This window comes from Anser brachyrhynchus, assembly GCF_964034855.1.
Source record: "Anser brachyrhynchus genome assembly, chromosome: 17".
NCBI classification, from domain to species: Eukaryota; Metazoa; Chordata; class Aves; order Anseriformes; family Anatidae; genus Anser; species Anser brachyrhynchus.
In genome coordinates this window covers 13,830,470-13,855,270 of record NC_137710.1, presented here as the reverse complement: position 1 = coordinate 13,855,270, position 24,801 = coordinate 13,830,470, and the positions used below count along the sequence as shown (strand labels likewise).

The window sequence follows — 24,801 nt, the reverse complement described above, 5'->3', positions numbered from 1 at the left end:
CTTCCCAAGGACTGCACTGTGCTTTCCCTCCCCCTGAAAGACAATGCTGCGGGTGCAAGTCAAGTCCCAAACATATATATACATATTTTTAATTTATTTTCCCGCTCTTGGCGGGATGCGGTACCTACGGGTTGCCTGGGGCCCGCTGCACGGTTCTGTGCGGGGCCAGACGCGTGGTTACAGACGTGTCCCTCAGAGGGCCAGCAGCCTGGGCACAGGGAATCCCAGAACCACGGAGTCATTAGTGCTGGAAGAGCCCTCCGAGACCATCTGGTCCAACCACCCCCCCCCACCAATGTCACCCACAGACCCGTGTCCCCAGGCACCACGTCCAGCCTTTCCCTGAACACCCCCAGGGACCGTGACCCGTCCCAGCGCCTGGCTGCTCTTTCTGAGGGAAACGTCTCCCCATTTCCAGCCCGAACCTCCCCTGGCACAGCCTGAGGCCGGCCCCTGTAGCCCCGTCACCGGGTATCTGCGAGAAGAGCCCGACCCCAGCCCCCCCGGCGTCCCCTCAGGGAGCCGCAGCGAGCCGCGAGCCCCCCCCCCGCCCCCTCGGAGGGCCTGAAGGACCCCGCCCCCCCCGCCGGTCAAGGGGCGGGGCCTCCAAAGGCCCCGCCCCCTCACCCCCAGGCCCGCTCCTGCCCCCGGCCCCTCCCCTTCTCCCCGCGGAGGCCTCTCGGAGGCCCCCTCTCACGCACTTCCGGCCGCCACCGGAAGAGCCGCTGAGGTTCCGGAAGCGCGGTGCCGGCTGCCCGCGGCCGCACGGTGACGGGGCGGGGACCGGGGGCCGGGGGTGTCGGGGGGAGCCCCGGGGAGCCCCGGGCGGCGGGGCCCGGCAGGGGCCGCTCCGGGGACCGCTCCGGGGGCCGCTCCGGGGGCCGCAGGGCTCCCGGGGAGGGCTCCCCGCGCTCGGGGCCTCCCAGGCCGGGCCCGAGCCTGCGGACGGGCAGCGCGGGGCCGGCCCTGAGGCGGCTCGGGGGGGGCGGCCGGGGACGGGCGGTGCGCTTCGCGCTGCGAGCCCTCGCTTGTGCGCGGGGCGCCGGGAGTAACCCCCGAATGACCAGAGCCGCGTCAACGCTGCTCTCCGCTTCCCGCAGCCGCGCAACGCGCTGGTCCGGGGTATTTCTTGTCGGTCTTTTCGTCAAAACATCGGGCCCCGAAGTGCTGGGTGCTGCAAGTTTGGGCCGAACCCGTTCCCTGGAACTCAGAAAGTTGCTCTGGGCTCGGTGCTGTCCGGGTGCAGACGCACCCCTTGTCCAGGCAGTGGGAACAGAGCTGAATGCGCACCTAAGGGCACGCGTGATGTGAGACCTTAACAGCAGCGTAATGTTTTAGTGCCGTTTAACAGACATCACGCTGGTGTAGAACAGAGGAGATGGCAAGTTTTGTTAACTGGCAATTTCCATTTTTTATTATTCTCTGAAGCTTTTAAAAAAGGCACGTCAAATTTCTTTCCGATAACTGAGGTTTGACTTAGAGTTAATTTCAGAGCACTGATCAAAACACTTCTGTGTCCACAAATGCTGTTGACAATTAGAAGGTGGATCTCTGAGCACACGCAGGAAACCGGCAGGGGAAGGGAGGCTGTGTCTTGCAAGCTCACGCTGCGTCCCTGATGTGGATGAGTACTGAGGGAAGCTGCCACACAGGAACCAAAACCTTCCTTCCAGTAGTCTGTGGGCAGGCTGTCCTTTGGTTGCCTCTCCAGCTCGTGATGTCAGGAGGCAGGCTGCAAGCGTTAAAACAGAGTGCCACGCAGGCAGTTGAGCACAGCTCTTCAGGAACCAGGTTTAAAGGTGAAGCCCCCGTAAACCAGCTCGTTGTTGTCCCCGGGGATACGTGTGGCCTCCCTGCTAGGAACAGGGATGGAGGCACAGCACCGTGTTACAAGTTTCCTCTGAGGCATGTGCAGCTGGCTCTTGGGTGTTCCTTAAAGGCTCGGTATTTGAGGGGTGTAAAAATTGCTCTGTGCAGGCGTGTTTCCAGCTGCCGTGCGTGTTACGGGGGGGCTGTGACCTCTTCGGTTATGCCTTTGGTTGACTGACCTTGTAATGCGCTTCCTGTGCTGCTTTTGTTTTTCTGTTTGCCGTGGACAGGAACAAGTCAGCGCGATGCCAGCCCTGCCCCTGGATGAACTCCAGCTGACAGAAAAGGATCCCAAGACGGGGAAGCTGAGAACGTTACCGGCACTGGTGAGCCGCTTCTTTCTTGAAAGCCAAACAAGGCCTTGAACAAATTGCTCTCATGTATTGAGGCCTGGGTAAAACTAGTCTTTGGCCTGGGATATGGGGAAGTTTGGACAGGTTTCCTGTTCGAGACGTTGTTTTACTACATTCGGGTAGCGAGTTTTCATCTAACCACCGTCAAAACAAAAATTCTCAGCTGTGTTCAACATCGACAGTAAATGGTGTTCTCCTCAAACTCCGCATCCTTTCAAGGAGCAGCCTGGTTAGCAATGCTGCAGTGGCGAGAACGCTTTGGGAGCTTTTGCAGACTGTGTGCAGCGTAGCTCGGAGCCGGGACAACTCTGTGCTTACCGAGTCCTCCCGCCCTGTGGCTTCGGGTGGGAAGCGCAGGGTGGAACCGGAAGGCTCTGCCTCGTGCTCGTGCCTAGCACGAGAGTGGCCTGCCCGTGCTGTCACGTAGGAACATCCAAAGTCATGCACAAAACGACACCCACAGCTGGCCTTTTCTTCCAGAACCACGGATGCTTGGGCAGAGCCTTCTCCCGGGCGCGTTGCAGAAGTGGGGCCTGCTGCTAACGCTGCTGGCTCAGTTTACCCTGGGTATTTGCGTGGGCTGAGGCAGAGCTCGAAGCTGCTGCTTGTTATCAAAGTGCCTCTCGTTCCTGGCCGGGGGGATCTGGTCAAACTGCTCGGTAACCCTCAGGAAGGGCAGGAAGAAGTTTCTTCTTTGCATATGGTGGTCATATTGGGGTGACTCTGTGGAATGTTGTTCGAGAAGCAGCTTGGAGGAAAAAGAGAGGGCACAGTCAACGTTTCAAAGGCATGACATTAAGCTGCTGCTGTTTGTTTTGGAGGTGTGGGAGGGCTGCTTTGCAAGGCTGTCGGGTAATAGAGGGCAAGGAGCATCATCTGCTGAATTACAGAGGTCTGAAAACATTGCTGAAAAGTAAGGACACAAACCTGCTGGTCTGAAAATTAGCAAACCAGAAGTTGTCAGGGAACTGAGCGACAAATTGTATCAAAGTGGGGCTTTTGTGTCAGTTTCCAAAAATTCAGCGAGCAGCGCAGATGGTAACTGGGCATTCCTGTCGCTTGTCCTGTGGTTTTAATACAGTCTTTTGGCTTTCTGCAGCACCCAGAAATAAAAGCAGATCGGTCTTTTGTGCTATACAGACCGCCACCTGTTGTCAGAGATCCTGCCTTGGTGGAAGAATTCCTGGAGCGAGCAAAATTCATTGCAGATGATCTGGACTGGCTCCTGGCTTTGCCTCATGATAAGTTTTGGTGCCAGGTAATAATTGTTCGCGGATGCTGGAGGAAAAATGCGAATGGTCTAGGTGCTGGCAAAAGCCATGGGTTTTAAATCATCTTCATAAAGTCTTGCACGTCCTCGTTATGTGATTCATCAAGCATTTTAGTTACTGCACCTTAGATTGGAAATAAAGTAGTATTTCCCTGTAGGTTCTTCACTGTTGATTTGAAGAGTTTGATTGTGTTTCATGGATGGGTGAACCCTAAGTGTTTTGGCTTCTCGGTTTAACCGGGCTGCCCGCGAGTGCAACCTCTGACTGTGTGCCGTTCCCTCCTTGCCCCTCTGCCTCCTGTTGTGCAAGGTGATATTTGATGAGACGCTTCAGAAATGCCTGGATTCCTACCTGTGCCACGCTCCTCGCAAGTTTGATGTGTTGTTGGATTGCCATCCGGAGGTGAGCGACATGCAGAAACGCCTCCATCGGAGCGTCTTTCTGACTTTCCTGAGAATGTCCACTCACAAGGAGTCCAAGGTAAACATTTCTTTGCCGTACGGACGCTCCAGACTGTATAGCTTAGGAAAAAAGGCAATTGGAGAAATTAATCGTGTTTCTTATTTGCGTGTCCTAGCTGCGTTCCTCTCCCCGTCTATTTTTATCAGTCTGCTGCTCTGTGTGGAGGTGATAACCACTCAGAGCTGAGGCATCCGAACTATGTGATGATTTCTTAGGAAGGAGAGCCAGGCAAACGACTCTGTAATAGCAGGTTAGCGACACGTGATGCTGCGATACGTTGGGGTGAGAGAAGAAAGAGCAAGCTGGCCTTTGTGGCTGTGTGGAATACAGGCTTTTCAGGCTGCCGGTGGCGGAGTACTCGCCACCTCGGTCCCACTTTGCCTGTGCCGCGCAGCGTCACGTCAGCTGTGCTAACGCTCCTCTCTGCTTGAACTTTCTCCGTGTTTTGGACGCACAAGGAGATTGCTCTAAATTACTGTTTTCTTGGCATCATAATTGAGAGGCGTACTCATCCCTAATTGTGTGAGTGCGACTCCCATGAGCAGCCGTGGAATTTTCACAAGCCTCTGGGCAGGATGAGGCACCTTGTGTTGTGGCAATTGCTCCCTTGCTATCTTCCTTGGCTCACTTGGCGCTATTTGGCGGCGCGGTGATTCGTGTGATTATCGCAGCGGTGACATTCGGACACGGAGGAAAGGTTTTGGGGTGGGAGTTGGAGCAGGGAGGGAGCAGGTGAAAGGAATGCTGGAGCCTGCAGCTGGCACCGCTTCAGCAAAAATACTCGACACCTCTGTGGTGTCTTTCATTCCGGGATCTGATTAAATCTTACCACCCCAATGAGGCAGACAAGCATCTGAAACCATTTCATAGCTGAGTAATTTGAAGAGAATGAATGGTCTGTTGTCACGCAGGCAGTCTGCAGCAGTTCTAGAAATTGAACCTAGCCAGCATAAAGCCCAGGCCTTCTGCTCTGGCAGGGAAAATGTGCGTGCTGCCTTTCTCTGTGATTGAAAACGTTTGCCATCCTAGGCAAATCTGTCTCCTGAAAATCACTGACTCCAAAATTGCGTTTTAGCTTGCTTGCTTTCCAGTGTCACAGACAATGGAATTTTTGTCATCTAGAATTTTAAAAGAAATTCCTTGAGTGCTGTGAGTCATGTACTGGACACAGATTTTAGCAGTCAGGTTACAGAGCTGCAGTTTCTGAGTTTCCTTCCTACTTCTTGTCACTAGTCATCTTTGCTGCCTCGATTCTCCTTTTCCAGGATACCCTCTGGGATTTCATGTGGATTTTTTCAGCGTCCATGCCAGTTAAGCGCTTCCTATGCCTGGCTATTTATTCCTACTCCTGAGCTGAGCCTTTTTTGTGTCAGCCCAGCAGTTTATTTGGCCATGTAGTGAGGTAGGGCTGAGAACTGAACCAACCGTAAACCAATTGCCTTTTGTTTTAACTTCTAGGTCGATTGCTTCAGTTCAGGGCGCAGCTTAGCTGTGTAAGCAGAGGTGCAAGGCCAGAGGCATGGTGCGGTAGCAGTGACAAACAGCTGGGAATGTGGGGATAGAAAGGTCTGCAGAAACTGGTGTAAACGGAGTTGCTGCCTCCTGTGAAGCAGAACTTTCAGTGCTCATCTTAGAGATGTTTTACCAAGAACTGCAGCATTATAATGACATTTGTAAAGTAAGATATAGAGTATCCTTTATGTGACTTTTTTTTTCTTTGTAGGATCACTTCATCACTCCCTCAGTCTTTGGAGAAATTATTTACAACAATTTCCTGTTCGACATCCCTAAGATTCTGGATCTCTGTGTGCTCTTCGGAAAGGGAAATGGTCCCCTGCTCCAGAAGATGATCGGTTAGTTAAAGCCAAGGAACGGCTTGTTGCGTTTAGGCTTTTGCTTGCCTAGGATGGCAGGCAACAAATGAGGTTGTATACTAATGTCACTGCTCTGAAAACAACTGGAATACGTAGTTGTTCTTAGCCGCAGTGTGAGAGGACTGTGAATACTCTGCACAATCCGACAGTGTGGCTCTGCAGCATACTGGTGGATGAAGTGGGAGAACCCGGAATTTCAATGCAGGCATTGATTTATGTAGTGCTTTCAGACTGCAAAGCACTTCAGAGCATTGCTCAAGCTGTGCTTATCCCTTATCTCTGTATCTGTGCAGTCACCCGCAGCGACAAGTGCATGTTAAGCAACAGCTCAGCCTTGGATGCTAGAGTCTGGTAAAGAAGCGAGTGCGTGTTGGTTTAGCTTCTGGGTTTGTCCCGTGCTCTCTTCCCAAGAGAGCTACTTGTGATCTTTAACATCCACGTGAGCAACAGGTGGAAGAGTACCTAACCTTGGATTAAGTGAGTCTTTATTCCTAAATGCTAGCCCAATTTGTCTGCAGTTCATGTCGTGAAATATTTTCCTTTCTTTGGTGGCTATTTCTGTCTTGTTTCCAAGTAAAGTAGCACAGGAAGCACTAGAGATCGTGTGACAGAGCCACATTTCCAGACCAGAAAAGCTTAGAAGCTTAGATTTTTTGAATCCCCTTGTCCTTTTTCACTAATTTTCACTCTAAATTTAGCTGTCAAGCCTCAGAGGTGGGAAGGAAGCATGACAAGATAGATAGTTCTCTTTCAGATGTGAAATATAAATTATCTGGGTATTAAAACATTCTTCAGAAGACTCAAGTGTGTGAAACCTCATTTGAATTTTACGTACCCTCTGGGGTGCGACGCAGTAATGCTGCATGTTAAGTGACCAATGATTTGTTCTCCTGATTATTTGCTTTATATTGTCAAGAGTAATGGCGTGAGCAGTTCTGCAGTGTAATTCATAACTTGATAAACTTTAGGTTCTTCTCTAGGAATAAATTTTTCTGAAACCTGTCTCATAACTCCTACCCATGCTCTGTCCTTGCTGGAGAACTCTGTTAATTTTCATAGTCTGAACAGTAATTCACAGGAAAAGAGGCAGCCTCTGTACTTCCTTGGTCAGGATTTATGGCGTGCCATTACTCAGTAGAGTATTTTGTAAAGGTAATGAAGTCCTGGTAATATAATAGCAGGTATTACTAAAGCCTCATTACCTTTAAGAAATATTCTACAGAACATTTTCCAGTGTATGCTGAACTGTTATCAGTAATTAAAAGTCAACTGCATTTGTTAAACAAAGGAGCTAGGAATGTTTAACGATAGTATTTGCATTATTCATCGATTCTGCCTGAGGCGTGAATCTTCTGACATCTCCTTTGCTCTGCTCTGCTGCGCATACTTTTGTTAGCAGCCCTCCTGTTTCACTGAGGAGCTGACGGGACAGCTTTGTAGGAGCAGGCACTGTGCATGAGTCGAGAAGTGAAACCGTGCCCAAGTCCTACGTGGGGGTTACCCACATCTGGAGGGATGGGGGGTGTCAGTAGTAAAAGTCGATCTTCTGGTGTAGCTTTGCTTGTTGACATGACTGTCTGAACTAATGGGAAGTGGTCTCCTTCACCCTCTCTTCTCAGAAAATATCTTCACTCAGCAGCCAAGTTACTTCGGTGACCTAGATGAAACTCTGCCCACTGTCCTCCAGGTACTGCTTCGTTGCTCAGCCCAGGGCTGAGCACAGTGGCGTAGTTTTGGGGATGGGGGGAGGGAGTGAATGTGGTCACAGGCAAGCAGAATGTATTTGTTATAGCTCTCATTTGTATTTGTTACCTCTCATTTATGCTCAAGTGTGTCAGTTTTTGACCCTTTACCGGAAACCATTACTTGATCACTAATTCCTGTTACCTTCTTTCAGCTCCAGGCCTTCTCTTGGCAGTTAATCTCAAGGAATTTTTGCTAGGCTTTTCAAACAGTAAATAACTCTTCTTCCTATCTCCCCTGAATGGGGAGGCATTAAAACTTAAAATAACACGATGAGAGGTAGCTAAGGTTTGGCATAGTAGAAGGAGTTAGCATTAATGCTGCGAGTTCTTAGGAGCAAACAAAAATCTCTTGGAAGGGATAACCTTGCAAAAGCGCATCTCAGATGTACGGATGTGGCAGCTCAAAGGTGTGTCATTACTAATCCATTAAACTACTGATGTGCTTACACTCCTTAATGAAAGGGGTTGATACCTGTGCAGGTTTTAGGAGAGTATGTGCCCAGTGGAATAGTAATACTAACCCCAAGTATGTAACTCAAGTACTTTTAGCCACCCTTTCACTTACTTCTGGGAGGAGGCTTTGACAAGTCTCCAAAGGTGCCAATGAAGAAGAGTTCACAGAGTGGTTGAGATTGGAAGAGAGTGGCTTCTAAATTGGTCCTACACCAGAGATTGTTAGAAATCCTGAACCTAATTCTGTCAGCTTTCCCACAGAGTCCTTATTTATAAACAAGAGCCACAAAATTTGTCCTGCTAACCTCAAAGGAGAGGGCAGGAATGCCTTTGAGACTAGCTCATAAGCAGGAGGTGGTGGCAACTTCCAAGTTGTCCCACCGCTCCCTTGCAAGTTGGGCTAGTCCCATTCCGGCTGACTTCACAGTGTTGGTCTTGGCAGACCTTGCTGGCTGATCTTTCTCACGTAGCTAAGGATTCGGGTTAGCTACAGTCCCTGTCTCAGCACCACCAACATACAGAGCTGCAGCTGAATTGCTTGCAACTCCCATGGAGTTTCAGAAGGGGTATGGCCCCTCCTGCTGCAGCCTGCAAGAATCTGTTGCAGCTTTCATTGTACACAGCTCTGTGCTGTGTGGAAGTAGTCACATATTGTATAGATGATGGTAGAAGTGGTAGTTAATAAGATAAGGCATGTCCCACTCCTTTCCCCAGTCCTTTTTAACACCTTTCTGCTCTCTCGATCTAGGTGTTCAACAATATTTTGCATAAGTGTGGCTTGCAATGTGAAGGAGCCTCTGCTGAGCCCCAGAAATTGGAAGAAAGAGTAAATGTGACTCCCGGGAACATGCCCCTCCAGGTGAACTGCTGCTCTGTGCCCTTTACTGTTTGTGGTCCTGCAGAGTGAATGGTCTGTGAAGCACTGAGACCGCAGAGGGTCATTCTGTTCCCACGTAGCTGGGGCAGCATGTCAGTGTGTCATTGTTTCACTGCTTGTCACATGATTTGATAGTAAAGCCTTTCCACCACGAGTTTGGTGCTTTGATCGTGCACTTCAGGCATATCTGTCGTATCATGAGTTCTTTTTAAACGTGGCATTTTTTTTCACTTAACTGGCTTATAAGCAGTGTAACAGCATCTGACAGAAATCTCTAAATGATCCTGGTAGGGATCAGAATTGGTCTTTTCTTCAGAAATGTTTGTTTAGCAACGGTACACCTTAACTCTAGTTAATTAATAGTTGGCTTTTTTTGTGCTGGGTGCTGAGACAGGTCATGCGGTCTGTATTGTGGGGGTTGTTACAGCCATCCTGGGAATGCATCTTGCACTGAAATGGACCACTGAAATCACCTCTTGAATTCCTGTAATATTGCTGTGCAGTGTTTTCAGCTAGATGGGGAAAAATACTGCATGTGGAGGATATATAGAGGACAAAGCCGCTGTCCAAAACAGGAAGTGACGAGGATTCTTGTGATTTAACAGAATCTTTAACAAGAGCGAGCAGTCGGGATTGCACTGTAGATCTTTAAAGGACAGAAGTTTTACTAGAGGTGTCATCGTCTCTGTGCCTATAGGCCCAGTAGCAAAGTGCTTACGGTTGATAGCAGACTCTCTTCCTGCAACCAAGAAAAAAGGCTTGGCCTGAGCATGATGTGGCCCTGGTGGAGTGGGTTATACTGTGTTCTTAGGAAGCCTTGCGTGCTTTTTCTCTCAGTAATTGTTCTTTCTCTCTCAGGAGCTGAAGGATATTGTGCTGTACTTGTGTGACACTTGCACAACGCTCTGGGCGTTTCTTGATGTCTTCCCATTGGCTTGCCAGACCTTTCAAAAACATGAGTTTTGCTACAGGTACGTCTTGGGCTGCAGACAGAGCTTATTTTGGTGAAGTAAAAATACTGAATGTGCAGCAGTGTCCTGTCCCAGTGCCTTTATTGACAAGAGTGTACAGATCAAATGCACCTAGAGACTGCTAGGTTCAGACTTGTGGGAATACGCAGGCTCTTGGTAGATAACACAAAATATTATAGGGGTGCCTAGAATTTCTGTTAAATGTTCACCTTCATCATATCCATGAGCGCTCCTAGGGTCAGGCAACCATGACAATTTCAAAACCCAGCGTGCTTTTGAAAGGAAAGGATGGGGAGGGACAAGCAGAAAAGCTGTGTGGATGAAAATGGTTTCCTGCCATAGGACCTGAAACATAGGAAGTCTTTTGGAGTAATAACAGTCCGTCCAGGTCTGAAAAGAAACATTTTTGTTTGTTGTTATGCCTAAGTTTTATGCTAGAGAATGTCACAGCTTTGGCAAAAGCTGAGTGCCTGGGAGAGGGTGACAAGCCAGCGTTGTCACAGCTGGGCTGACAGCTAATTCCCTGCCCAGCTCTGGTTTGCAGCAACGGTGAGTCAGGATGGTCACAAGGACCAGACAGCAGAGTGTGCCCACAGAGGCTGCAAGTCCTTGAGTGACACCTTCCCAGCTTGCTCCGGGTGTTTTAAGCCCCCTGATCACTTGGTAGATTCTCGTCACTTTGTTTAGGACCAGCTGAAATGCTAATTTATTATACTTAATTCCCTTGTTTTGTTTACTTGTGTGAACGAACGCTTTTTTTTTGCTTTTTACTTTTGTTTCCAATCATGTTGCAGACCTCTGAAGTCTTGCAGCTGTCAGTGGTTTATGGACCGCAGGTTGAGTAATGCTGCTCCGGGGTGTGTAGGTTTCTATCCTCTGATGTTGTTGTCGAGTCAGTTATTGAAAGAAGAGCAGATTGGTGGGCTGTTGGTGGCTGTTTGAGTTGGCAAGCAGTGCTGCTTGCACGCTTGGTTACTCAGAGGAGGAAAGCCTTTTGCTTTTTATTCCGCTGTTGATGTCAGAGATGTGCTAAAATACTCTTGATCTCTGCAGTGGGACAACAGCAACATTTTCATTACTTCTCAATACGGACTAGTCACCGGGTCTTTGGAGTATGGGGAGGGAAAACTGATCTGCGTGTCATATGTTTGGAGTCAGTCTGAGTCTGAATCTGTTGGCACGTGCTCATTTCTCTCCATGACTAAAAGTATCAGCCAGCTTCTGCTGCATTTGCCTCAAGGATATTCATTTAACGCGTTTGGCACCTAATATGAAACACGGATGTAATGTTCCCATGGAGGCCCTGCTCATCAGTTCAGCGGGCTTGGCTTTTGTGCAAAATGCTGTAAACCTTTATTTTGTAACACCCAGCTACTCAGGAAGCAGCACTGGATATTGTTCTGTGAGGACACGCTTCTCCGCATCTCTTGATCCTCTGTCCCCAAAGAAAAGGGTCTGCGTGGGCTGCCTGATACAAACCATGAAACCAGACCAGACAAACCTTCTTTGTTTCCTCGCTGCCCATCCTACTGAAACATCCTCTTAGGCTTTCTGCATGTTGGATACCTTCATCCAAATGCTCACTTACAGCAGAGACAAATAGCCAGACCAATAAAACTTTGTTGGAAATCCCACCCTGTTTCATAACCAGTTTTTAGAGTGGAGTGGGGTAGGGCTACAAGAATACTGGGGTGGGAGAGGTTATCTTGGGATAGACTCAGTCAGCTCTTAGCAGACTGCAAATTTGTGCTTGGGATTTTTCTCGGCTGAGCAGATTGGTTTTTCTATTTAGTAGCACGATGCTTTTCAAATGCGTTTCTTTGCCTTTATTTTTAAAGATACGTTGATTGTTTCCTCAGGCTGCTGCTCTTTGTCTATGGTGTATTTGCTTACTTGTGCTGCAGGAAACAAATGGCAAAATGGGTAATGCCAATGAGTATTGCTAGTGAGGAGTGAAATTAAGCGTTTGATTTGTCTTTTAGTGTTGCAAATGATTTTGGAAACCTCAGCTGATAGTTACCGTTTTGTTGTCCCTTTCTACAGATTAGCATCATTTTATGAATTGGCCATTCCTGAGCTGGAGTCTGCAATTAAGAAGAGGCATTATGAGGATAACAGGTGAAAATGTCTGCGAAGACTTGCCTTTTCTTTTCAGTAAGACCCTCTCAGGGCTTAGTTAGAAATGTACTTCATGCTGCTTTGCCCACCTCTGCAAAGTCTATCTCTTTTTTTTTTTTAATGCTGTTTCAAAGAGCTCTGAAGAGGCAGCTTTTCTAATTCCATATTTTCCTGGGCAGTGGGGTGACTAATGATTCTTTCACTGCTGTCTAAGAAGAAACTTGATGGGAGATGCATCCAAATTGTAACAAAGTGTGAAAATGGGAATGATATCTCTTTGTGCAGACTGGTCTCGTTGCATTTCAAAGCACAGGCTGCGCTGATCCAGTTGATATATCATGAGCCTAGCTGTCAGGACAATTGGAGATTGAGACCAACTTTATTTAGAGCATGGATTTTTCTTAGTGGGTATGGAATGACTCTAATCTCTGGTCCTTGCAGCAAATAAATGATTCAGCTAATGAAATTCCTTCTCTAGAGGAATAACTCTGGAGGAACGTTAAAGATTTGGATTTCTTGTGCTGACACCAACAATGTGTTCTTTACTTTCTCTGAAGTGTTTTTGCTGATTTGTGGAGGAGAATTTCACATTCCAGAAAGAAAGTGATGGAAGCTTTTCACATCCTCATAAACCAAGTGTGTCTGCAGCCCATCTTAGAAAGCAGGTATCGGCCTTTGGGCTTTGTGGTACTAGCCAGTTACCTGTTTTTTTCCTTTTTTGAAAATAGTTAACTAATAAATACTTCCTAGCTATAGCTCTGTGAGTAATTTCAAAATGAAGGCAAGTATAACTACCCTTATTTTATAAATGAAAGAACTGAAATGACCCAAAACCATGCTGCAAATTTTGGGAGAGAACCAAGAACGTGGATCTTGATTGCAAGCCCAGTGCTCTACTGGGCAGATCTCTTTGCTTGTGCTCATTACAGGTTTCATAGATTGCTGGCCTCCGTGGCTCTGCTCTTTCTTAATAGTTAATACTGATCCAATGCAAAGGGCAGTCTGTCCTGCTGCGAGGCTTGATGCATCAGCAGCAATGGAAGGTTTAGGCTTTATAACAGAAAGGTTGCAGCAGGAGCTTGCTTGGCATCTGTTCCTGCATAGTGAGCACATATTTTCTGGGAGGTTCACTGGTGTAATCCCAAGACATATAATACAGTGCAATTGCACAAGTGCTACACACCCTTTTCTGCTTAATGCAGGTCTGAGGCATCAAACAATGATTTGTGAAGTCTGTCAAGCCTTGTAATTGTAACTGTGATAATGCTTTAGATCTAACTGGCAGAAATGTTTGCTGAAGCCATAAAAGAAGCTTGTTTCCATTTGACCCTTTGCATCAATGAAAGCCAAGAAGTGAACTGAAATCTCTTTTCAAATGGATTTTTGCCTTGATGTATGAGCGTTACTAGTTTGAGCAGAATGTGGAGATTGGGCAACGTGGTAGGCTTACCGCTGAGTTTTTCACTCTGTGCCATCGTTTTCTGCAGCTGTGAGAATATTCAGCCTTTTATTGAAGAATTTCTACAAATCTTCACGTCAGTGCTTCAGGAAAGGAGGTGAGTCTGGCTGAAAAAAAGGCCCAAGGCGAGGGTCAGCTTGCCTTCCCCTTCCATTCTTTACACCAGAATTGCCCAAGACATTATTACGAGGGGTTACGATGCATCTGGGAGTTAGAAATCATTCTAACTAGCTGGGAGAGCTGCTGTGAGAGGATTTCCGACTGCGGTACAGACTTTATTGTAAAGACGAGGAGGATGTTGTGTGACGCTGAAGAATGTTATTCTTCACTCTCTTTAATCCTGACTTTCAAAGTGGAGGATAGCAATTTAGTCATTAGCTACCTTGACAAGCTAGGCTGTTATTACTAATCTGTGCTTTTCAGCTGGGGTGGTCAGACCAGAAAGTTATTGAGTGCTAATGCTGAAGATGCAAAGTAAATGGCAGAACAGGGAATTTGATCTTGTCCTCCTGGCACTGCTGTCATTCTGCTCACGTTCAAATCATAAACCATATTTTCTCTGTAATGCAGCACTGGCTCACGGCTCTGAACATCAGAAGGAGTTTTACAGCTGGCTCTGATGGGTTACTGGGAAGTGTCGCTGCAGTGTAATGGGAGCAAAACCAGACAGGGCAGCACGTGCGGGAGTTCCGTAGCGGCTGGGAGGCTGTACACGTTCTTGCTACGTGAGCAGTGAGGAGGCCAGAGTGGCATAGCAGGGATGCCAGCATGTGGCAGGTCTGCAGCTAATTAATTCTTTAGTTCAACTGATTAAACTTGCTTCTGCATTGTTAGATTTCTTCGTGACTATGATGAGCTCTTTCCTGTTGAAGATGATGTCAGCCTGCTTCAGCAGGCATCCTCCACACTGTATCCTTTGCTCTCACCATGTTTTGCAAACCCGGACCTTCTTAGATTCTTCCATGGCAGTGGCATTTCCACTGTTACTTCCTCTGGTTAAGCTGAATGACCTGCAAGAAAGGATTGAAAAAACTTTTCTCTTAAAAAAGAGAGGGGGGAATCGCAGTATCGCAGAATGGTGAATGTTGGAAGGGACCTCTGGAGGTCATCAGGTTCAACTCCACGTAGGCACAGGCTCGGGAGTTACTGAAAAATGCATAGCTACTTCAAGGTGAGGTCTGAATATGAGCATCTGAAACGTGAGAAATGTCCTTAATGCTGTCCTCTTAGAGATGAAACCAGGACAGCCTATATCCTCCAAGCCGTGGAAAGTGCATGGGAAGGTGTGGACAGGAAAAAAGCACAAGTCACTAAGGATCCAATAGCAGCAGCAGCATCTAATGGAGCATCAGCAATGGCGGAGAGCACTGCTGAGGCCAGAGAAGAGCTTGGGGCTGCATATGCCTCAGAGGATGAGGTGGGTAGAGCACCTCTGTCCTCACTTCGTTTGTCTGTGAAGAGAGGATTGGTTTGCTCAGCTTTTGGGGTCGTCTGAAATCTAATCCCGTTTCTTACCTTTGCTAAATTTTGGTGCAGACCAAGTACAACTACACCTAAATCCTGGCTTTATCTTTAAGTAAATTTCTTCAAAATCCTGTTGGCTTGGGTTTCCTGTCGCTGTGTTTTTTTCAAATACTGCGCTTCATCATTGTAGGTCTTGTGCATATTTTTAAAATGTGTATTTCATACGTTATTTGAGGAAAGGATTTACCGGAGTACTCTTGCTGACTCAGGGACAGACAGAAGTAGTTGTGTGCCCAACTCCATCATAGACTTCGTACAGTATAAGCAACTTAGCTGCTTTCTCGTCTTTTGACTTCAGTCTTTGAATGCTTTGTTTAAATCCTGATAACCAAGACTGCTCCTTGCTCTTTTTTAACGTGCCCCTACCTTGCCCCAACTGCTGCTGCTTTCCAGTAATGCCACCTATTCTGTTTGGTTTATGCAGTGTGCCGGTGCAGCTGCTGCCCCCCCTACCAAGGTGTCAGGGGTGGAGCTGGACTCCCTGATCTCTCAGGTGAAAGACCTGCTGCCAGACCTTGGTGAGGGCTTCATCCTGGCCTGTCTGGAAGAGTACAGTTACAACGCAGAGCAGGTGATCAACAACATACTTGAAGATAAGCTGGTGCCATCCTTGGATAAGTTGGACCGAACGATGCCAAGGTGTGGGACGGGACTTTGGTGCTGTTTTAATGCCTTTTGATTTTAGACTGTGGTTATTATTTAATATCCTTCCTTTTGAAGGTTAGACACCTGTAGCAGAAACGTTCTACCAAGTTGTGTGTGTTTTCTTGGGGTAGGTAGCTGCAGAGAGAGCTTCTCCTTGCCACGTGCCACTGACTTTCTACCCTCGTTGTGTCCTTACACAAGATGGGAACATTCACTGTTCAGCATTTCAGCACAGCAGATGGTGGGTCATGTTTTGTGATGGGAGATGAAAATACTTGTCCATGAAACTCTCAAATATTAAAACTCCATTATGGGGACATAGGCTTAGCCTGGGCTGGGCAATGGTATGTTGTTGTCTCCAAAAGTTATTTTGCTGCAGAGGACAAGGTTGTAGGTGTTCAGGTGCTAGCTCCCCTGCAGAAAAGGGCATCTTAAAGGAACTAATAGAGGTGAAATTCAATTTGCAGGGCAAAATACAGCGTTTGAAAGGCTACTGTTCTGTGGTTGAAGTTAAACCAGGGAGGTTGTCAAAGGGTAGATAAAAATGGATCTGAATTGCCATTTCCAAACTTGCCAGGCTTTTGCTTGCTTCTCTGGGTTGTACATGAGATTGTAGGGTTTGTAACTGGCAGTGGAATTGAGTTGTTTTAGTTGTCTGCAGCTGCTAGCACGTGTTTGTGCTGCAACAGCAGTTTCTGACTAAGTGTCAGGATGCGAATGTGCTGTTTGTTCACATTTCATGGAGGAATAGGCAGACTGTCTCATTGTTGCATTAGAAAAGGAAAGCATCTTTATCAAAAAAGTGACGTAAAAAAAATCTTCGTTCTGCAACAATCTTCATGCTCTTAGAGTCAGATCTGCTGACTCTGGCACAAATGACATGGGGTGGGTTTTTGGAAGGTTCTTTTTTTTTTCTGCTAGTACTGCAAAGCCAGCAGTTACAGAAGACATAGCTGGATGTTTTTTCTTGCCTTTTGCATTTTGAAACAAAACTGTCAGTTCAGTAGCAAATGTACAATTTTGATCACTGCTGATTTTGGAAGTGAACACAGCAGCATTTTCGGATGCCCAGCTGAGCTAGCAGCACCAACAAAACGAATGTAAAGACAATCGTTTTTTAACTTACAAATTGAACAAACATAACCTGGAACTCTGAGACAAAACTAAAAAGGAGCCACAGAGAGATAAATATCCCAAATTCAGCAGCAGCACACTGTTGCAATGTTTGCCGCTGTGTAATTCATCATATTTAACATTTGACTTTACTGAATTGCCGTTTTGAGACCAGTCTTTTAGGTAATCCATGCTCTTGAACAGTTTAACTTATCCTTTAATGAGCAAAAGAATTTGCTTTCTGTAAATTGCTTTTGGTTTCCCCACCAAGGTAAGTTTCAAAAACCGTGGCTTTTACCTGAAACCAGTGCCGTGTAGTGGTTGTGCACATACCATACTGCAGCAGGGAAGTGAAGGGATTACAGTCTGTGTCCCAGTCAGCCAGCAGCACAGTGAGGATCGTGGCATGAAGTGGATGCCTGTGAGAATGACAGAGGATAAACCAAGGTCTTAGGAAGGAGAGGACTTGGTCTTCCTCATCTTCACCTGTTTGCGCTCTCTCTTTTAATTCATTTTACAGGCAGCCAAAGCCAGACCCTACACCTCTACTCACTTCCCGCCATAATGTATTCCAGAACGATGAGTTTGATATTTCCAGTAGGGATTCAGTGGACGTTTCTCGGATACAAAAAGGCAAGCGGTGAGTGTTGTGCATCTTTAATTAACCCTGTCTGTCAGGAGGAATGAACCTACAGATTTGTTTCTGCAGGAAGTTGTTGGCAGGGCTAAGGCTTATCAAAAATGTTTCCCACTTGTTTGCTCTTTTTCTCTGGGAAAGTAAAACTGAATACTACCAGGGGTTGATTTCAGTTCAGTGTTTTTCCTAATTGCCTTTCCTCTGTACGCTGCTGGCAGCTGCTCTGCCAAGCTCATTTGTAATGTTGTGTTCTCGCTTCTTGGTCTTAATATTAAACCTGCACTGAAGAACAAACCTGAAAAGCAACCATCTCTACTAGCCTGAGGTTGTGACTCAGAGCTAACACAATGATTTGTTTTAGATACAAGCGAAGTTTCAATATCCATACACTTCCAAATCTGATAATGCTGGGGGGTTAGACTCCCTTTGTTCCTGCTGCTCTAAGCCCCGCAGAGGGGCGTTTGCCTCACTTTTTGTCTGGTTTGGCATTTTGTTCTGTGCCACGCTCCCTGCCCATTTCCTCTTGGCTCCCGCTAGCGTCAGCCATATCTCAGTAATATGGTTGATTTGTTTCAGATTCTTTTTGAACGCTTTTTCCTCTAATCAGTTAAGTATGATCTTTATGTGGGTATGTATGAACAAGGAATCTAAACAAGAGTGGCTGCAGGCTGAGCCACATGACCCTGGGAGCTCCCAGTTAACGTTTTGGTTACAAAGCTGCATCCAACTATCAGGAGAAAACCGCTTTTGTCCCAAAGTCCAGTCAAACAGTTCTTCAGCAACAGTGCTACAGTGACTAGGCAAGGAAATATTTTTCTTCTCGGAACAAGGTAAAGACTTGAGAAATGCCCGTAGCTCAGAATTCCCGGGCACAATATTGTCTCGCCCTCCGCATCGTGTTGGCCAGCTCGGAGGGCAGGCAGACACCTCGTCTGCAGGAGTGTCATGCGCTGGCGTGCTCAGATATCACCCGGCTGCCCCGGGTTTTGCTCCGTGGGGGTGGCTGCTGAGAGTGCTCCCCAGGTCGGGTTCAGCACCGTGCACCCTGTCTGTGGAATAACCCAGCGGGGAGCTCCCTCTGCAGATCACTCGCAGAGCTTCCTGAGCTGTAAGTCATCCCTCAGCTGGGTCATGGGACCCTGTTCCCACGGCATTGCCCTCTGGCTGCTGCCAAGGAGGCCGTGTCTTCTCTCCGGGGGTAACACTACCCCTTGAGAAAGCTGTCATCTCTTCTGCCATACTGTTACGTGACCTCTTACTGCTGCTGTTCCTGGCGTCGCCTGGCATCCCTCAGGCTATGGCTTCATTTCAAAGCCATTCTTATATGGAGAGAACTCTGCACAGGACTCCAGACTCCTCATTATTTATGCTTTGAATGGTTCTTAAAACCTGAAGGTAACTAGCTGAGATCAGCAACGTGTGCCCTACACCTAAAGCTGACTGTATCTTTCTAAATCAAAGAGTAAGCTCTGGTACCTTGCTCGCTGGGATTTAACGCTCAGAACTCCGTAACTATGAGGAGTGTGTCCTTTCAGCACGAAAAGCTGAACTTTTTCAGTAGGCGTCTCTGTTCTACAAGCAAGAAACCCAGGTGTCTGGGTAATAGAGTTTTCCTAACCCAGTTTGAGACCTGCGCACAACTCTAATTGTATCTATCTGTCCGTATTGTTCTCCTTAAAATCCTTTCCTCTCCAAATTCTGCTTCTGTTCAGAGTGCCGTTGCTGCTACGCATGGTGTTGCAATAGTGCTTAAAGAGCCAGAGCAGGTTGGGCCCCGTTGCGCTAGCTGCTGTGTGGATACGTGTGAGCAGTTTGGGGCAGGGACTGTTAATAGAAGGAGAAAGCCACGCCAGGATGAGGAGAAGAACAGACATGAGGAAATGAATATAGTAGCGGATACGTGATTCTTTGCTGATCTGGAAGGGTGATCGCAGCTGTTTCTGCATGTCCAGCCATAATCACCAGGTGAATCTGTCTCTTGAAGTCAGAGCATGTCTTGAACACCAGAAAAAAAAATTCCCACTGTTTTTCCTGGAATTGCTGCCTGAAACATCTCATTGCAGCATTGCTGCAGTCATCAGACCAGCTCAGCAGGAAACAATTATTGCATATTTAGTTCAGTCTCATGCTGAATACCAACCTAAGATGTTATCCCCGCCTAGGTATGTGTGAACTAACCACATGCTCTGTAGGGCATTTTGCAGCTAAATTTCAGGCATTTAACAATGAGTCATGGAAGAGAAGGGAAGCAATGTATCTATAATGTTACTGTATTTTGAGGTTCTTAAGAAAAATCAGGCTTCTTGGATCGCTTCCCCAGTTCTTGCTAGAATATCACACAAGTCTACCTGTTCTTGATTCACAAAAGGTTTGCTTTGGAAAGATTCTTTCTCTGGCAATATCCAGATGCCAAACAGATCGCTGATGCGTGTTCCTCCTAAACTTTGGGGGCTGCAAACTGTCCTGCGAATACTTGAAAGTGGATTTCCTATTGCTTTGCTATAAGTGTATACTTGGTTGGTCTGAAAAACAGGACTTCAAAGAGCTTCCTTGTGCAGCTTGAGACGTAGCATCTCAGTGGCTGTTCTTTAATATTTCTGCCAAAACTTCTGTTTCTTGGTCTTTCATTCTTTAAAATGACTACTGTTTACTTGCCGTCTAAATGTTCAAAAAAGTGTGCATGCAATGCCTTGAAATGTTAGATCAGCAGCACAGGTCTACTGTTCCTTTTTTCTCTTAGTTGTGCTAATCCTTATTTGCTGCATGGGTATTTTTGGGGGGTCTTCCCATCTACATTCATATTTTGCAACTCGTGCTTTGTAAGCTGCGGTTCTAGACTATGGGAACAGGTATGTCCGAGCAGCCCTGGTCCGCAATTTGTAGCTAGGCGTGCTGCTGCAGTGAGGCAGTGCCGCAGCGTGGTGTTAGAGGGCACTCTGGGCCTCGCAGAGCTGTGTTCCAGCCCTAAGAGTCTGCCATTCAAGATTCTTGTGTTATTTGGGTCTTGGCCAAAATCCAGCTTGAGTATAATTGCACTTGGCCTTCTGTTAAACCTTCCTTTCTGTCCCAGCTGACAGTGGCAGTCTCCCATTCCTGTTCTTATCTACTGTGTAATCTTGCTGGGCTTCTGTTTAAAAACGACTTTGTTCCAGGCCAGGAGGGGCCGACTTTAGAAGCCAGACAAGCAGTCCCATTACAAATCAGAGGGGGAATAGAGGGGCTGAAGTAGTGCTTGTGAAGTTTGGGGTGGGACCTGTATTGCTTCAGCTTCTACTTAATAGCAGGAGAAAAAGTAACTTACAGAGAAGATCTTGACGCCGCCTTTCTGTGTCTGCCCCTTCCTTTCCGCGCTGTGGAGTGCAGCAGGGAGAAGGAGACGACCAGGAGTTTGCTGAACGACAAACGCCTGATTGCTGAGCAGAAGGAGCGCTACAGCCAGTACAGCGTGGTTGTGGAAGAGGTTCCTGTGCAGCAAGGGGAAGCTCAGCTCTACAGGGAGGACTATGAGGACGAGTACGATGACACCTACGATGGAAACCAAGTGGGGGCAAATGATGCTGACTCGGATGATGAGCTGATCAGCAGGAGGTAGGTGCTGGGGCTTCAGTGAGGGCAAAATTGAGGGGAATTCCCACCTAGACTTGCCTGGCTTGGGCAAAGCTCTGCAGCAGTGATTTGGGTACTGCTTCTTGATGAGCACGTGCGTGCTTCAAACTATCTCCGTTTTTTGTTGCTGGTGCTTTCTCCGTAACGTGTGAGGAGGGATATTGGGTGTCTCCTTGTCCCCTGTTGGTAGGGAGCTGTTCTGTGGCCATCGCCTCTGCTCTGCATCCAGATCTAAGAGGGGACTTTGACGTCGCGTTGGAAGTTGCACTCAGCAGTGCTTCTGCTTATAGGACAGCCGTCCTGCAGCGGGGGGAAAGGGGCTATCTGGCATAATGACTGAGTGTAGCTGGGCAGCGTAAAGTAAAAGGGCTGGTTAGCAAGGCAAAAGCTTGAAATTTGAGAAATGGTACAGCTGGAGTTTTACTCTGTGCCAGTCCCTTCTGGCTTCTCGTGCTGCCTCCTGGAACTGAGCCTGTGGCGGACTGCGCAGCGCTCTGCACAGCGACTGGCAGCCGGAGGCAATCAGCTTTTAGTGAGCAAAGGGTTAGTTTGGCACGGGTCTTGTAGGATATTTGTTTTAGAAATATGAGCTAGAGGTAGAAAAGACATTTTAAAAGCTGGTTTAAGATTTCTGAAGGTGACCTTTTAAATTTTGGTGTGTTATGAGTATGTCACTATTTCCAGCCTAAAGCCAAAATGCATCTGGCAGGCGATTTGGTTCCTTTTGCCTTTTTTTAGCTCCTTCTATAGCAGGTTGAAACCAATTTACATCCTTTTTGTGGCTTGCCTATAACGGTGTGGCCCTCAAGTCTTTTCCTGTCTTTCAGGTGCTCAGTGCTCTCTGCTTCTAGAGAGGCAGCAGGAACAATTATTGGATGTTATTGCTGAAAATTAGACCTGTAGGTTCGAAGTAACAGAGGCTCATCTAGTTCTGCGTTTATTTCTTTGACAGTGGAATGGTGGATTTGAATCCCAATGGAATTTAAATAAATAAAAATAAAACCGCACACATCAAAGAAGAGCTATAGGCACGTGGTGGATTTCCACTCACCCCCCTGCAGGCCCTTTGTGCTGCTTTGCATGTTCAGGGTGATTCACAAAGCCTGACGGACCTCTCCAAGCATTTCCCCCTGTGTGAAACTGGGGCACAGCAGTGGAACTGGGGCTCTGGATAACCACCGAGCAGTGTCAGTGGTTTCTGAGCACAATGCTTTGTGAGCATTAACGTGTTTCTGGCTGAGTTTGAGCTTGAGGTTTGAGGGTTCGTCTTTGTACAACAGATGCTCCCTAAGCGGTGAGCTAAAGCAAAGTACAACTCCACTGCTCCTTACTAGTGCCTTATGGGGTTGCCTGGATCCCCCTCTCCCAGAGGCAGCAGTCATTCGGAGAAATTCCTTGTGAGGTTTCAGGATTTTTCTGACTTTTTTTTTTTTATAACTGTTATTGTATGTGTGTTAATTGCCCATAGTAAATATTAGCTACTGATAGCTACTGAGTCTTTTTTTTTCTCCAGAAAAAGAAGCAAGTCCATGAAACTTGTGCATTGTGGTTGTGAAAGCTATGTGAGATGAAAAGGGCGCGCTGTTGAGTGAACGCTCGTGGCTGCGCTCTCTTCATTGTTCACTGTTTGTGTCTTAATTCTCAGGCCATTCACAACTCCTCAAGTCTTGAGACCAAAAGGACAGGAGGAAGGACAGGAAGAGGAGGAAGAGGATGAAGAGGAAGAGGAAGAAGCTGAAAAGGAAAGACCAAAGGTGACATTTAGTTTGCTGTTGGAATTACATTAAGGTTTATCACACGTCTTACCAGCTTCACCTGTTAGTGTTTGCCAGAGATGGTGGGAATTGATTTCTTCTTTCAGAGAGGGAATCTTTTAACATTAGCACAGAGACTGAGCTGCTTTCCAGAGAGGCTACTTCTGTGGTCTGCTGGACTGTGAAATGTCCCCTGAGTACAGCTATCTGCAGCTTCCTGGGCTAGCCTTACTGGAGTGATGACACTTACTCCGTGGAGAGGTTTAATCTCCTTTATTCTGTAGACAGACGATGCCAGCAGAACGGTGTGAGGGTCACTGAGGCTCTGTTGTCATGGATATCCTGGAAATGGGGATGTTAGTGGTGTTGCTGGCAGAGGTAGGATGTGGGAAGAATTCTCAGGTTTTCTGCCAGGTTTTGTGTTTAGTGTCACTGACAGCAACCCTGCGGGTTCTGCCGGAGCAGATAACGAATAAGGAATTCTCTGTTCTGTGGTCCGACAGAACTGCTCCTGCTCTAGCTCTGTGAGTGGTGCTGGTGAGTGTACCACAGCACTGACCTCTTCCCTTCCTCCCCACGGTAGGACCATTTCGTGCAGGACCCAGCCGTACTGCGGGAGAGAGCTGAAGCCAGGCGGCTGGCTTTCCTTGCGAGGAAGGGCGGGTAAGTGAGCATCTCCCTCTGTGGGGTGGAACCACAGCTCTGCTGGCATTAGTGGATATCTTGCCGCTGACTTGAGTGGCTGAGGGGACGTACCTGTTCCTTAGCATTCCTGTCTTCAGGGTCACCACCATGCTGGTGTTAACGTCCTTGCCCAGCTTTTACTTCACTGCTGGTTGTGCTGTCTCATCAAATGGGGTGGCATGTCCCTTTAATGTGATCGGCAGAACCCTGTGCAAGATTGGATCTGGGAAAGCACAGCTTCCCGGAGCCTGAACAGCTCCCGCAGGGATTTCAGGGCAGTGTAATCGCTGGCGTTAGCTGGCAAACTCAGAGCGTAAAAGGACGGAGTCACTGCGTGGCTGACGCGGATACTCAGCCACTGCAGAAACCCTGCAGAGCTGAGGTGAGCCACGGCTCGGTGTCTGACGGCCCAACTCCTCGCTCCCAAGTCTGTCCTTAAATGGTGCATTTTATTCTTCACACGTGCAGTGTGCTTGTCGTGACGTCCTTCTCCCCGTGCACTGCAGGCACAAGCACGACAGCTCTGCTGTTGTTGGGAACGTGAAGGGGCACGGGCAGAACCGGGAAACGGTGCAGGAACGAAGGAAGAAGGAAGCAAATAAAAGCACAAGAGCTAATCACAACCGGCGAGTCATGGCTGACAGAAAGCGGAATAAAGGCATGATTCCTTCCTGAAGGACTTCCCCAGGTGTTGCATCATCCCCAGTCCTCTGGTTCGGAGGCAGCTGGGCTCCGTTCCCCTGGCCCTCCCTTAGCTCAGGGGACTGGATGTCGTGGTCCAACACCTGGCACTTCAGCTCGATGCGGAATTGCACACCCCGTGGGAGGGCTGCGCATCTTGGAGAGGAGCTGCCCCCCCGCCCCAGGCACACCCTGGCTGATTTCTGGTCTGTGGAGGGGGGGGGTGTGACAGCTTCACCCTGGTGCGTCGGGCAGGCTGCACCAGCCGTTCGTTTCCTTTTGTACTATTTATAATTCGGAGAGGTTTATTTTCGTACTGGCTCCTCCCGCCCTCGCTGCAACCCGAGGGGGCTTCCAGGCCACGTGGCTGGCTGCCCAGAGGGCAGCTCTGTGGCTTGTGGCAAGGCTTCCCCGGAGCAGCCCACACAGCTCCGCGCTCCCCTGCAGTGCCTTATCCTGCGGTAAAGCGGGAAGGCTGGCGGGAAGGCACTCGGGCTCTTGCCATTGCTGACACCCGGGAGTTCAGATGAATAAGGCTCTTACCATAAATTTCTGTCCCTCGAGTGAGGTGTGTGAAAACAGCACGCAAATAAATGATTTAAATCTTGTAGTTGGTGTTTTAGGCTCTCACAAACTGTATTGGTGTTTAAGGAACGTCGCTAGTGCGCTGTATCTGCAGGCAGTGAAATTCCCTTGCTGTTTCGT

General features: G+C 47.8%; 1 protein-coding gene across 3 annotated transcripts; it reads left to right on the top strand.

The window, feature by feature from the left end:
• Nucleotides 1-636: 636 nt before the first annotated feature.
• On the top strand, nucleotides 637-24,706 carry ASCC2 (activating signal cointegrator 1 complex subunit 2). Of its 3 annotated transcripts, none has more exons than XM_080559201.1 (19): nucleotides 637-768; nucleotides 2,100-2,195; nucleotides 3,322-3,480; nucleotides 3,803-3,973; nucleotides 5,679-5,808; nucleotides 7,449-7,516; nucleotides 8,776-8,886; nucleotides 9,763-9,875; nucleotides 11,919-11,993; nucleotides 12,551-12,658; nucleotides 13,481-13,549; nucleotides 14,287-14,361; nucleotides 14,683-14,869; nucleotides 15,401-15,615; nucleotides 17,255-17,374; nucleotides 20,735-20,959; nucleotides 22,623-22,731; nucleotides 23,315-23,394; nucleotides 23,922-24,706. In XM_080559201.1, the coding sequence occupies exons 2-19, from the start codon at nucleotides 2,115-2,117 to the stop codon at nucleotides 24,088-24,090; spliced, it is 2,265 nt and encodes a 754-aa protein (XP_080415327.1). In that variant the 5' UTR covers nucleotides 637-768; nucleotides 2,100-2,114; the 3' UTR covers nucleotides 24,091-24,706. The 3 variants fall into 3 exon arrangements, with proteins under 3 accessions (XP_080415327.1, XP_080415329.1, XP_080415328.1); XM_080559203.1 differs by lacking the exon at nucleotides 637-768 and adding an exon at nucleotides 861-1,440; XM_080559202.1 differs by lacking the exon at nucleotides 637-768 and adding an exon at nucleotides 1,462-1,799.
• Nucleotides 24,707-24,801: the final 95 nt, after the last annotated feature.